We start from the raw sequence: 13,743 nt of genomic DNA, 5'->3' as shown, positions 1-13,743 counted from the left end.
CCCATTGCACACCTATCTATATGATAGGTGGCTATTAAAATAACGGTGGAAAAATGAAAATACTTAATGGTAAAGAAAGTGATGGATATATAGGATTGTATAACAGGTTTAATTTTTAGAAGGCATCCTTTGTGGGGCCAAATAGATGAATGGACCCAATTGGTAACTCATCATATGCTATGAGGTTATAAGGAACCGATTGATAATTCATCATGGGGTATGAAGTTATAGGAAAAAAAAAGAAAAAGAACGGCTTGGATCGCGAAACCAAATGGCAAGTAGACACGCGTGAGAGGCGAGAAGACTTGGCTAGATAAAGGCGGAGAGAGGCTGAGAGAGCGAGTCAAAATCGAAACGAGAATCCCATTTTCTTTTCCTACGTTTGTTCCGCTCTTCTCTCTTCCTAGTCTCTACCGTCACCACACACGCAAACCTTCTCTACCATACACCTGTTTTAATAAAATTGGGTGCACGTATCACAGTTACCCTTACGAGACTTTTCTGACCATCTGTTATCAATCCATGCCATTCATTAGAAAAATCAAGCAGTGATCACTCAATGCACCAAAAAATTAGAATATAATAATTATCAAGTGTGTGGAACATGTAAGATGAATTTTGGCCGTCAGATAACATTTGATTGAAAAAGTCCGTCTGTTCATTAATGGTTCGTATCATTTTGAGTCGTTTTACGTGATGAACGGCACGGATCTCTAAAAAAAACTTATAATCCAACGGTGGTAATATTGTGTGCATGGTCTTCTCATGCGAAACGCGAAAGGTGGCAAAAATGGCAAGGTTGAATACGCAAGGTCAAAGATGATATGTACCACTTACCTACGGACACGGAACGGCTAACCTATAACCGTGGATGCCTAAAACAAAGCTTCTTATCGAACTCAACAAAACTCTCAGCCCTCACCGTTCCCCTCTTCTCCTCCCTCTATCCTTCAGCTTTCTTCTAATCATTCCCAAGGTACGTTTTCTTTTTAACATTCTACGATTAAAACGCCCAAGCTCTTCGGGGCCCACCATGTTTGTCTATGTGAAATCTACTCTGTCCATCAGGTGGTAACCCTTATATTTACCGTACATGCAAAAGATCAGTGTGTAAATAAAAACTCAGATGGGCCACACCAATCGGACCAATGTAACATTTCATCTTAATCCTCTAAGTTCAAGGGTTGTGATTAGTTTTTTTATTTTTTTATTTTTTTATTTTTTTAATTATACATTTAGTCACCTGGATTTGATGAAAAATACCAAAATTTTCAACTATTTTTTTTTAAAAAATGATTTCTTAATGTTCGGGCTGGTAGGCCTAACACGTATGAGATATCCAAGCTGTTCATCAAGTAGAAATCACACGTTGCAACAAAGTGTCTTAGATCTCACACGTGTGCACTATGATTAGTGTGTTCACATTCCTGCATTTTGTTATTTTTTGGTCAGGACGTAGCCGTGGGATTCGTTCATCATCTGTGGTTCAACTGTGATTAATCTTTACCATTCATTAGGAAGGTTTGATACCAGAAATCAGGATACAACAGCCACATAAAATATCATCTGAATTCAACCATTGGATTTTTCGGATGCCCAAATCAATGAACGTCCCAATGATATGGCCCACATAATTTTTTATCACTAGGTACTATTTATGGGGGCCCCACATTTTACATGGATCAAATGCCTTACACGTGTGACATCATGTCAGCAGGGAGCCTTATAGCACGTTACGGCTGTTCATGATCATTATACCAAATCTAACAAACAACTGCACGCACGCATCCAAAATGGTCCAGAAGCAACATTGATCGGATGATGTGAACCATTTGATTTGATGAATCAAAGTTAGGACTGTTCGAGCAATCTAATGGTGGAATTTTGACTTAGTTACTTTGGTGACCCTTCTCCCTATGGACATGTTTAGATACGGAATAAACCATGGAAATCCAAGAAAATGGAAAAAGGCTTCTGTTAATGTGACCTTTTCTAATGTTTGATACCAAAGAAAATAATTCCACCAAATAAATCACCAATCTTTTCCATAGTTTGAATTCTCAAAACAAGATATGAGGTGACCATTATGAGAAGAATATAAGATTTCCATATCCTATCCAAACAAAATCCTAAATATAGAATCCATGTTTGCATTTTCTCTCGGTAAATTATCATTACACATGATTAAAATTTCAAATCCCACACCCAGGATTCCTCCACTCCAAACATGCTCTCAGTGAAAATCGATTCCTTTTTTCTTCTTTGAACGGTACTTTTTTTTTTTTTGTTGTTGTTGTATTTGCTTTTGAGCCTCACTTTCTCACCACTTTTTTTCTTCTTTGAACGGTACCTTTTTTTTTTGTTGTATTTGCTTTTGAATCTCACTCTCTCACCACCTTTTTTCTTCCGCCTCTAACTGCGTTGAGTTTTTTTTTTTTTTTGTTTTTTTAATGGAATTCATAGGCAACATAGGAAAGGAAATTGTGTTTCTTAGTAAACCAAAAACTTAAAAAAGGAAACATTACTTTCCTTGTATTTTTTTTTTTTAATTTTTTTTTGTTTTTTTGTTTTTTTTTTTTTTTTAAAGAAGATCTTTTTTTTTTTTTTTTCCTAAAGTTGTAGGATATATTTTCAAATTTGTTGTTTGACAAAAAAAAAAAACAAAAATTTTGTGAAAAAAAAAAAAAAACTAGGAAATTACTTGCATGCTTCAAATTAGCACACCTGACACATGTGAGATGCTTGAAGATAGATAGCAACATATGTGACATATGTGACATATGAGGGTGCTTGAAGCTAAATTGTAACATGCATAGTATATTTGAAGTGCTTGAAGCTATATGGTGGCACATGTTGCACAAGACATGCATTGAAATGTCTAACATGTGTGCACTTGAAGCTAGATGGCATCACTTGTGTACATTGGCACCATTGACACGTGGTATATTTGGAGCAACGGGAGATGAATGATGACACAGGTATCACATTGCCGCATGTGGAATACTTTGCACATGTGGGGCATAAGAGAAGATGAATGGTGGTACATGTGGTACATTAGCACATGTGGGGTGCAACAGAAGTTGGATGGTTTCTTTTGATGCATTAGTATATCATGGGCTTTTGCACTATGGGTGCAAGAGTAGATGGATGGTGGCACATTTGATCTTAACCATTGAGAAACCCATTTCCTTCCACTACATAAAAATATCTTTCTTAGGAGTGAAGGGAGATAAGTTTATTTATTTTTCAACAAAGATTGAAAGTGAGAAATAGTATTTCCGTCAAATTTCCACTAAAAGGTTTAATAAACAACGGAACCGAGTTTCATGGGAAACGATGTTCCCTTTCGTTAATTGGTATCTTCATGAAGTTGGAAGTTAATTTATTAGCAAATTCATTATTTGGGTTTTTTTTTTTTTTGTGAATTTAATTAGCTCTTTACTTATTTATTTATTTATGTTGGAATATTATCAATATTTTTTTAATTTTAATGATGCAATATATGCTCAAGTGATGTTTCCTCTCTTATTTGAAACTTTGGCTCCTTAAATTTGTTCAATTTCAAAGGATTTGCAGCAACAGGCGCAGTCCAATACAAGGAACTTGCCTTGGTTGTCCGGAATGTTGGTCGGATGGTCCCATGCATGTTGCTCCCATTGGTAGATACAAAACCTCCTATTGATGACTTACAAAGAGGCTGTTGTGAAGGAAAAAAAATTCTAGATAAGTAAGAAAACATGGTAGATTTGATATGTAATGATCATTGGAACTGGAAGATTTTTGCGTCACATCAAAACCTAGACCACCAAAATGCGGGCCCCACTTATATGGGCGTGCTCGATAGGATATAAATTCTGTGGATAGCTCCAATTTGATGGGGCTGATTGTATCTATACTAGTAATTTCAAATATTGGATTCAGTTCAGATCTTGTACACAGGCCCTTTTGATCTTCAAGATTGTTTTCTTTGGTGTATGAGTCTGCCACTGTCATAATTTTAGTTTCTAGTTCAAAGTTTAGGTGGGAGGGATTTTTATTATGTATCATCTTTTCTTTTGTCATGATTGAGCATTTTGATTATGTTTCATCTCCTCTTGCTAAGGTTGACTGCTTGAGAGTCACCCTCCCTTCGTGCTATTGATTGATTGGATCGGAGAAATCATCTAATCAGTGTAATCTTTGCATCATGGCCTACCAACAATGATGTGGAATGTTTGGATAGTCCATTTATTTTGTTTGACCATCCATGTGTTATTTAAAGCTTTGGGGATGTTGCTAACAACCTCTGTGCATATGATAATAGTTTATTTGATCTAATGGGTTATTTAATCCAATGTATGGTAGTGAGAGTTTGATTTTATCAATATTATTATCGTTGTTGTTGTTGTTGTTGTTGTTGTTTTGCATGCTCTTGAGATGGTTCAGCCATTCTAATGCACCTAAAAAACTCTGTTGGGCACCACATGATCCAATTGGATTAGCATCAAGTGTCAAACTGAAGAGATTTAAAAATTCATTTTCAAAGATCAGAGAATTTCTCCTTTAAACTAGATATCATCTCCTCCTCTTTTTTTTTTTTTTTTTTTTTCTTTTTCTTTCTTTCTTTCCAGTTAAAAATATTTATAATCAGAAATATGGAGAAATATTAGAAAAATATGGAAAAAAAAAAATTTAAAGATTTTTTTAGTAATACTTTTGAAGATGCTAAAATACAAAATTACATGTTTAGGAATTAAAATATTATAAAAAGAATGAATACATAATAAGTTTTCATTAAACAAGAGCATTAAAGTATTTGTTGTCTTACAAAATTAGTATAGCCATCCCATCAATCTCATCCAACCAACTGTCTATCCAAACATCTGTTGATATTTCAGAATATCGACAACACGCAATATTTTGCCAAAAAATCATCGACAATTGAAAAAGACTGATCTTGATATCAACCATGCTGAGATGACAATAATATCACAATATTATCCATATTATCATTGACAATTTGAACACTACAAACAAGCATGTGCCCATAATTTTTTTAAAAAAATGAAATTAATAACTTTTTTTATATACAATTTTTTTTTAAAAAAAAATTATTTTGCAATATTAATACATTGGTGATATTATTGAAATATCATTAATACATTAGCGATACAAGCGATACTTGAAATTTACACATCCAAAAATATTTAGAACGCATTTGCGATACAAGTGATACATGAAATTTCAAATACTACCATTGTTATCAGCATGCTACCAATGTTATCGGTATCCCCAATCTAAAGATACAAATAATATCAGGGATACTCCAAAAAATGATCTCATTCGTAGATTTATGACATCACTTAGTGTGTGTGTGTGTGTGTGTGTGTGTGTGTGTGTGTGTGTGTGTGTGTAGGAAAAGGTATTATGAGCTCGAGCTGATGGGACCATCCCATGAGGTCGAGCTGTGTGGGCCCCACCGTGATGCGTTTCAAAAATCTACCCCATTAGTTAGATGCACCATTCCATCATGGGCCTAGGTCTCAAAAATCAAGTCGATCTGTTACTTGTGTGGGCCACACCACATAAAGAAGTGGGGAGGGGCCGTGCACCATTAAAACATTCATAATCATTTTTTGGGCCCACCAAAATGTGGTTTGCAAATCCAGCCCATCCATTATGTGTGTCCCACTTGGATGAGGGTTCAGACCAAGTTGCAGCAGCATTCAAAACTTAGGTGGGCCCCACCAAGTGCTTTTATATGTTTTTGGCATGTCTTCACATGATTTTAGATGGTATGGCCCACCTAAGTTCCGTATATGGCTGATTTTTGGGATATACCATAATTTAGAGGGGACCTATCAAATGCACGGTGTTGATGGTCGACACGCGTCATGGTGGGGCCCACACAGCTAGACCTCATGGGAGCTTATCGTGAGGTCGAGCGCATAGTACCTTTTCCCTCTATATATATATATATATATATATATATATATATATATATATATATATATATATATATCCCAATAAAGTCATCGATCTACAATGTCATCCTAAGAAATTTACAAGCCTTCCTTGTCAAATGCCAAGCCTACTCTCACAGTGCTAATCTTCCAAGCTGAACACGCCCCCTTCTTGGGTGTGTCGAAGAGCCCATTCCATCATAAACAATCCTAATCGCCGAATTTGACAGGTTGGTTTATAACCCATCTCCCGCTTGGGTCACGTACATGGTGAGGCCTGCCATATGATTTGCTTGGATTTAGTATACCTGTGTTACCCTTTTGGATGTGTGCTACAAATAAGTAGATAACGGTCACTTGTTTACTTATTTCAAAGAGATTGAAGTATGTAAAAGGCACATGATCAATTTGTGAAATCCACTGCTTTCTTTTCATATAAACTCTTTCTTATCCTTTCATCTGTTTATCAAACAGACTTAGAAAAAGGAAATTTTTTGTCATGTGTTTATAACCGATTCCCTGATTCTTTCTTCGTTTGTTTGTTTGTTTGTTTTGATGGAATGGTAGATAGGATGGATACCTTCCTCTTCACCTCCGAATCCGTCAATGAGGGCCACCCAGACAAGATCTGCGATCAAGTCTCTGATGCCGTACTCGACGCCTGCCTAGAGCAGGACCCAGACAGCAAGGTCGCATGTGAGACCTGCACCAAAACCAACATGGTTATGGTTTTCGGCGAGATCACCACCAAGGCTAAGGTTAACTACGAGAAGATCGTGAGGGATACCTGCAGGGGTATTGGGTTCGTGTCCGACGATGTTGGTCTCGATGCGGACAAGTGCAAGGTCCTTGTCAATATTGAGGAACAAAGCCCTGACATTGCCCAGGGCGTCCACGGCCATCTCACGAAGCGACCTGAGGATATTGGAGCTGGTGATCAAGGTCACATGTTCGGTTATGCTACAGATGAAACTCCTGAGCTGATGCCTCTTACCCATGTTCTCGCCACTAAGCTCGGTGCTAAGCTAACCGAGGTCCGGAAGAATGGGACGTGCCCATGGCTTCGCCCTGATGGCAAGACCCAAGTGACCGTTGAATACCGAAACGAGAATGGAGCGATGGTTCCTATCAGAGTACACACTGTTCTTATCTCCACTCAACACGATGAGAAGGTCACCAACGAGCAGATTGCGAATGACTTGAAAGAGTATGTGATCAAGCCGATTATCCCGTCCAAATACCTCGATGAAAATACCATCTTCCACCTCAACCCGTCTGGCCGCTTTGTCATTGGTGGCCCCCATGGAGATGCAGGACTCACAGGACGGAAGATCATTATCGACACCTATGGTGGGTGGGGTGCCCATGGTGGGGGCGCCTTCTCTGGCAAGGATCCAACTAAGGTGGATCGCAGCGGTGCTTACATTGTAAGGCAGGCTGCGAAGAGCGTGGTCGCATCGGGCCTGGCACGGCGCTGCCTTGTTCAAGTGTCGTATGCGATCGGAGTGCCAGAGCCACTCTCAGTGTTTGTTGACACATATAAGACGGGTAAGATACCGGACAAGGACATACTGAGCTTAATCAAGGAGAATTTTGATTTCAGGCCAGGGATGATATCTATCAACCTCGACCTGAAGAGAGGTGGGAACTTCAGGTTTCAGAAGACTGCAGCCTATGGGCACTTCGGCCGTGATGATCCTGACTTCACTTGGGAGACTGTCAAGCTCCTCAAAGGCAGCAAGGCATGATAGCATTTTTTTTGCCAAATGCCTGTGGTTCTAATTGCTGTGTTCTTTCGTTGCTTCTTTCTTCATATTGAGGAAGAAGAAGAGTCCTATCTATATATGGAGAGTCGGATATGAGACGAGTTAGACTGTTGAGGACATGTAAAAGGAGTGTTTGTCTTTGTTGCCGTCTTTTTGTTTTTGTTTTTGTTTTTGTTTGGATTGATTTTGATTGTTTTTTCACCAAACAAGAGTCTTGTTCGGTTGGAGGAATTTTTGTGGGAGGATTATGCTCCTCTATTTTGTTTTGTACTTCATTTACTATTTATTTATTCATTCGAATTTTCTGGCTTCCATTTAGTAAATGTTGTTGTTACTATCTCAAAAAATTATCAGACTTTCTTCGGTAAGACTGTCACCAACCCAACTGGGAAGTTTGAGGAGCACGCTAATGGGGACTCTTAATGTGTTGTTGGACAAGATCCAGACCGCATCAGGTGGGTCCTATCATGAAGATTCCCAGACCCAAGAATGAGGTTTTATCCCTTGTCGGAACAGATCAACGATTGTAGTTCCACTACAAGGATAAGATAGGAACTATATATATACATACGCAAGTTATCAAATTGATTGAAGATCGAGTTACATAGGGTCCAAGTTTTCTCAGGACACTAAACCAGCAGCTCAAGACCCACCATGGCACCTTCATGTAATCATGACCAACGTGTCTGTGTGTGTGGTATAACACACGCCGAGCAACGACCTATAGCCTAGTAGCAAGGTGACGTAGGGAAGGACGTGAGACGTCGGTAAATATCTTGAATCCACGAGGCATTTTTGAATTACGGGAGAAAATTATCAAATTTACGAGAGAATAAAGTTTCTAAGGAATTTTAATGGATAGATTGATAGATACTTATTGGAAAAAAATGAGTTTTATATCATTAAATAATTCTAAACAAATCCTAAAATATAATCAAAAGAGTCTTAATCAAATAAAGAAATAAATTCCAAAAAACATGCAATTTTCTGCCTTTTGTCAACCAGTCATCGAATAGTTGAGTCGATCGGTCGAACAAGCTAAAAAACATTCAGAGACTAACACTAAAAATATTATGCATTTTAACATATTGACCCGATTTGTTGACCTATCGAACCAGGGTTTGACCTGTCAACAAAATCTGTTGATTTGTCTAAACTGGCAAAATTTGTCCAGCAACCAATATGAAATTTCTAGCAGAATTTCACCTGTCGACCAGTTCGAAATATGCTGAAATTTGTTGATTTTTTCTTGGGGTTAAGAACATGTTTAATCCACGTTCTGATGGAGTTTTTCTCCTTAGTTCAGAGGAGATGTAGTGCAGATAGATGTTACAAATCTTGGCATTACCGCGCTGCTCGACTGGCCGAGTGGGCCACTCGACTAGTCGGGCGGTGCTCGACTCAAAGTCCAGTAAGCTCCAATTTTTGGCCTCAACCAGTCGAGGGCCTGGCTCAACCAGTTGAGGGCCTAGCTCGACCAGTCGAGGGTTACGCAGATTCAGTCCGGATTTGGTGCGGACTACGTAAATTTGATGCGATTTTCGCATTGGTGCGGAAAGGAGTTTCCTAAACTATAAATAGGGGTCCTAGGGTTATTAGAGGGAATGCAAGGGTGTTTCCTAAAGCTATATAAAGGGTTTCTAAATGGTTTTAGGGATATCAAAAGGTGAGAGAAAGAGAAAAGAGAGAGAGGAAGCTTGTGGAAGTGAGGATTCTGCTCGTAGAGGTGATCTACTTCGCAGTCGACGTCTCAGCGCTTCTACGTCCTCTTGATCAGTGAGATCTCTCCATTTTTAATTATTCTCTTATTGTTCATCCACTCCCGCGTGAGTGAAGAAGGTTGATCCAAGCGGTGTGTGCTTGTGATCAGTTATAACGTTCTACTTCATAGTGAATTGTTCTTCTGGATAAGGTCTCGTGGTTTTTACCTCTTTGAGGGTTTTTCACGTAAAATCCCTTGTGTCGTGTGGTTTGTGCTTTGATTTATTTCATTGCTTTATTATATCCCATAATTCTGAGGTTTTAGGAGGCGAGATCCTAAGGTTTTTGTGTAACGCCCCTAACAAAGTGGTATCAAAGCTCAGGTTGGTTGAACGGAGTAGGATCAGTTCTAAATTATGGAAGGTGGCTCATCAAGGATGATCAGTCTCAATGGTTTTAAGTGGACCATATGGAAGACTAAGATGGAGGACTCGCTTTAATGCAAGGACTTTTATGCTCCAATTTAAGGCATATCAGTAAATTCTAACGATATGTCAGATGATGATTGGAAGAAGTTGGATTGGAAGGCGGTATGTAAGACCCGTCTCCTAGTCCGTACCGTTCCGTTGGCTTCCGCGGTCCTTCCAGTTGAATTTCGGCAACCTTCGCACCGTATCCGACGATTACGTGCAATCCTAAGCCAAGTCCTGCATATCGAAGACGGCTCGACTCGAAACTTGTACCTTAGCGACCGCACCGTCGCCGCGGTTCTAACGCCGCGACTCGTGTACCAAACCAAACTTAGGCTAGAAGATGTGGGCCTGCATTTGTTTCGAAGAAAACGCTAGGCATTGCGAATATCGAGGGAATCTTACGATATGTCCCATCAATCAATGTCAAGTACAAGCCTTACTCAAAGTACAACAACCCATCCCCGCCTTTCCAAAAGTCCACTCTCTCTCTCCCTCACCATCCCTCTTTTACAATTTTCAAACAAACTCATCCCCTTTTTCCCAAAAAATTAAACTCACCCATACCTCCCATCCCTTTCTTTACATCATCTCATCCCTTTTATTATTTTCCCTCTCTCATTCCATCTCTTCATTCCCAACAACAAAACTTCATACGTCCAAACATTTTCTCCCAAGCCAAGTGTGGCCCACCCTCTCATCCCTCATCCCCACCATCAAAATCCCATCAACCTCCATCAAAGATGAAGACAAGGAGCTTAGGAGCTTAAAGGAGCAAGAAGAAGGAAGAAAGGTGGGTGATCCACCGTTAATTTTAAAATTTAGGGTCCACTTGTTGTGGGACCCACTTGATGTATGTGTTGTATTAATGGAGGGCCCATAGTAGCGGGGTCCCTCCTCTCCATCACCGTCTCTCTCTCTCTCTCTCTCTCTCTCTCTCTCTTTTCCATTGTGATGGTGTGGATCCCACCAAAATGTGTTATATCTACTCCATCCATCAATATCAGACGGATCTAATGCCCTTCTTGTTATATATTATATTTTATATAATATATACATATACGATATATAATATGATATATATTATATATATAATATAAGATATACATTATATATGTATATAAGTGTAGGTGGGCCATGTACATGTGGGACCCACCATGATGCTGTGTCAATCCTAGCCGTCTAGCGTCTCTGGACACTGGACGTGAGGTAGGGGTAGCTAACATGGAGTGCGTGTACTGACATGGGTGAGAACTATCAAAGAAAAAAAAAAGGGTGCTTTTGGGGTGGGCCACTCATGTAGGCCCCACCTTGATGTAGGTATATGATCCACGCCATCCATTTCATTGCTCAGCCTATTTTAGGTGTTGAGCCAAATTTTGGGACCAATCCGATTCTCGGGCGGGCCACACCATAGGAAATAGCGGTATTACCATTGAAACCCACTTTGATCCTTCTATTCGCCAAAAACACATTGCATATTGGTATCATTTCATCGATCATGGGCCGTAAAATCCAATGGCTCGGTCGGATCGAACTGATGTGGGCGCTACCACGGAAAAACCGTAGAAAAATTGATTTAAAAAAAAAAACAAAAAGAGGAGGCAGCGCTGACGCTGCTGCTGCAGAGCGTCCGCAGGCAGCGCTTGCGCCTGACGGACGGGCGGACGGGCTGGGCCTCACGGCCCCAGCTGTGGGCCCCACCGTGATGTGTTTCGAACATCAACGCCGTGCATTGGGTGGGCTCTTAGGGCAGTGGCCCCCCTGCCAAAAATCAGTCGTTTACGGAACTCAGGTGGGCCATACCATCTAAAATCATGTGAGGACATGCCTAAAACATATAAAATCACTCGGTGGGGCCTACCTGAAATTTGGATGCGGCTGAAACTTGGTCTGAACCCCCAGTCAAGTGGGACACACATAATGGGTGGACTGGATTTGTGAACCACATTAGGGTGGGCCCCAGGCCCACCCCCAGGTCCACGTGACCTTATAAACAGGTTGAATGATAAATAAATATTACAGTGGGCCCTACCCAGGTCCACGTGACCTTATAAATAGATTGGATTGCAAATAAATATTACAGTGGGCCCCACCAAAGGTCCACGTGACCTTATGAATAGATTGGATTGCAAATAAATATTACAGTGGACCCTACCTTGGTCCACGTGGCCTTATGAACAGTTGGATTGAAAATAAACATTATGTTGGGCCCTAGGTTGGGTGGAAAATAAACATTATGGTGGGTCCTCCTTAGAACCCACTTATGTATGTATTGTGTCCACACCTTTCATCAGTGTGGACCTCCACCATGGAGTAAGTGATTTATCTATGCCTTCCATCCCTATGGGACCTACCATGATGCATGAGTTTCATCCCAACCGTCCAACCATTTTGGAGATTATTTTAAGGCCATTGTTGAGGCCCATCTTAATGTGTTTGTGGCCTGCCCACCAAGGCCCACTTTAATATATACGAGACCATGGTTTGAGGCCCATTTGATGTATTGGAGGCTCATGGGTCGAGGCTCAATGGGATATACATAAGTTCCGTTATAATGTGTTTCCACCGTAGTTCTTGTGATGATCTCGATGGCGGGCCGTGCCTTGGAAGCAATGTTGGTTTGACATCCACATTGTAGGATGATGTTGGTTAGATGTCCACATTATCAATCGCCCTAAGGCCCATTAATAGGCCCATACCTGTAGCATATAGGCTGTCTAGGCCCTTCTTCATTTTGATCAGAGCCCATCACCACATAACATGTATAGTATAGATCCATGATTCATAATCATACGCATCATATGTATGCCTGATATGAGAAGTGACTGATCATAGCATATGCCTTCGGGCAGATAGTTTATGGGCTCCTTGACAGGTGGAGTTGCCCCACATAAGCGCTCGGTACGTGCAGGATTGTTGCATGTCTGATAGTATGATTCATACACTTGCAGTAGTGTGATTGTGATTACTTTATGCCCTAGTGACATCAGGGTCATAGCCTCCACAGACACATCGTGGGTGGCTGGATTGGATACCGAAAATATTGTTAGTAAGCATCGGGGTGCCATAGATGTCCCTGGGTGAAAATTCTTAAACCCGATGGTACTAGAGGATGACTCCAACGTCGAGACCGAGTGGATATATGAGCGCATGAGGGCTGAATACTAAGAGGCCGTGTCTCCCACTGTATCATGGTCGGTTGGAAAGAGGTGTGGCCTTACTCGCCCGAGGGTAGGGGGCAATACTAGGCTGAGTTTGACTAGCTCGTGAATGGGTCCGCTATCAATATGCCAGATAGGTATTAGCAGACTATTGGCTAGGCGGATAGTGAGGTTTCTTACACTCACTTGGGCTGTGCGGCTAGGAGAGCGGCAGTGCCACTTAGAGTGTACTAAACCCCGGTGATTATCCATAATGAGAACTGTACTGATATATGATGAGGATTGACATGCTTGAGTGGCATCTCGCATCGCATGGCCGTGTTATGGCGGATTGCATTCATATCTTACATCGCATAGCCTTGGTAGGGCTGATTGCATTCATGTATCCATCAGCATGATTCCGCATTACTTTGACCTTGCATTCTGAGTACGCTTATACTGCGCACACACACCACCCTCTAAGCTTTCTATAAGCTTATGCACGATTGATGCGTGCAGGTGACTCTAGGACGCAGCTATAGTATAGTAGCAGCAGGAATGTGAAGACGAGCTTTTGAAGTTTCTATCTTTTGCATTATCTTGTATTCCCTTCAGATGCATTGTACGTAAAAGTTTTTTATCATAGTGGATTTGTGATGGTGTTCTTGCGGTTATTGTTCGTGGGTTATGCTTATAGTTATGCTTATTATAAATTAAAATG

At 40.4% G+C, this 13,743-nt stretch overlaps 1 protein-coding gene across 1 annotated transcript; it reads left to right on the top strand.

The window, feature by feature from the left end:
- The first annotated feature begins 867 nt into the window (after window positions 1–867).
- Window positions 868–8,216, top strand: LOC131229717 (S-adenosylmethionine synthase 1). Its single transcript, XM_058225713.1, has 2 exons — window positions 868–976; window positions 6,510–8,216. Exon 2 carries the CDS (start codon window positions 6,515–6,517, stop codon window positions 7,688–7,690), a length of 1,176 nt encoding a protein of 391 aa, XP_058081696.1. The 5' UTR covers window positions 868–976; window positions 6,510–6,514; the 3' UTR covers window positions 7,691–8,216.
- The last annotated feature ends 5,527 nt before the right edge of the window (window positions 8,217–13,743 follow it).

This window comes from Magnolia sinica, chromosome 16 (genome assembly GCF_029962835.1).
Source record: "Magnolia sinica isolate HGM2019 chromosome 16, MsV1, whole genome shotgun sequence".
In the NCBI taxonomy this organism is placed as follows: Eukaryota; Viridiplantae; Streptophyta; class Magnoliopsida; order Magnoliales; family Magnoliaceae; genus Magnolia; species Magnolia sinica.
This window is presented reverse-complemented; position numbering and strand designations above follow the sequence as displayed.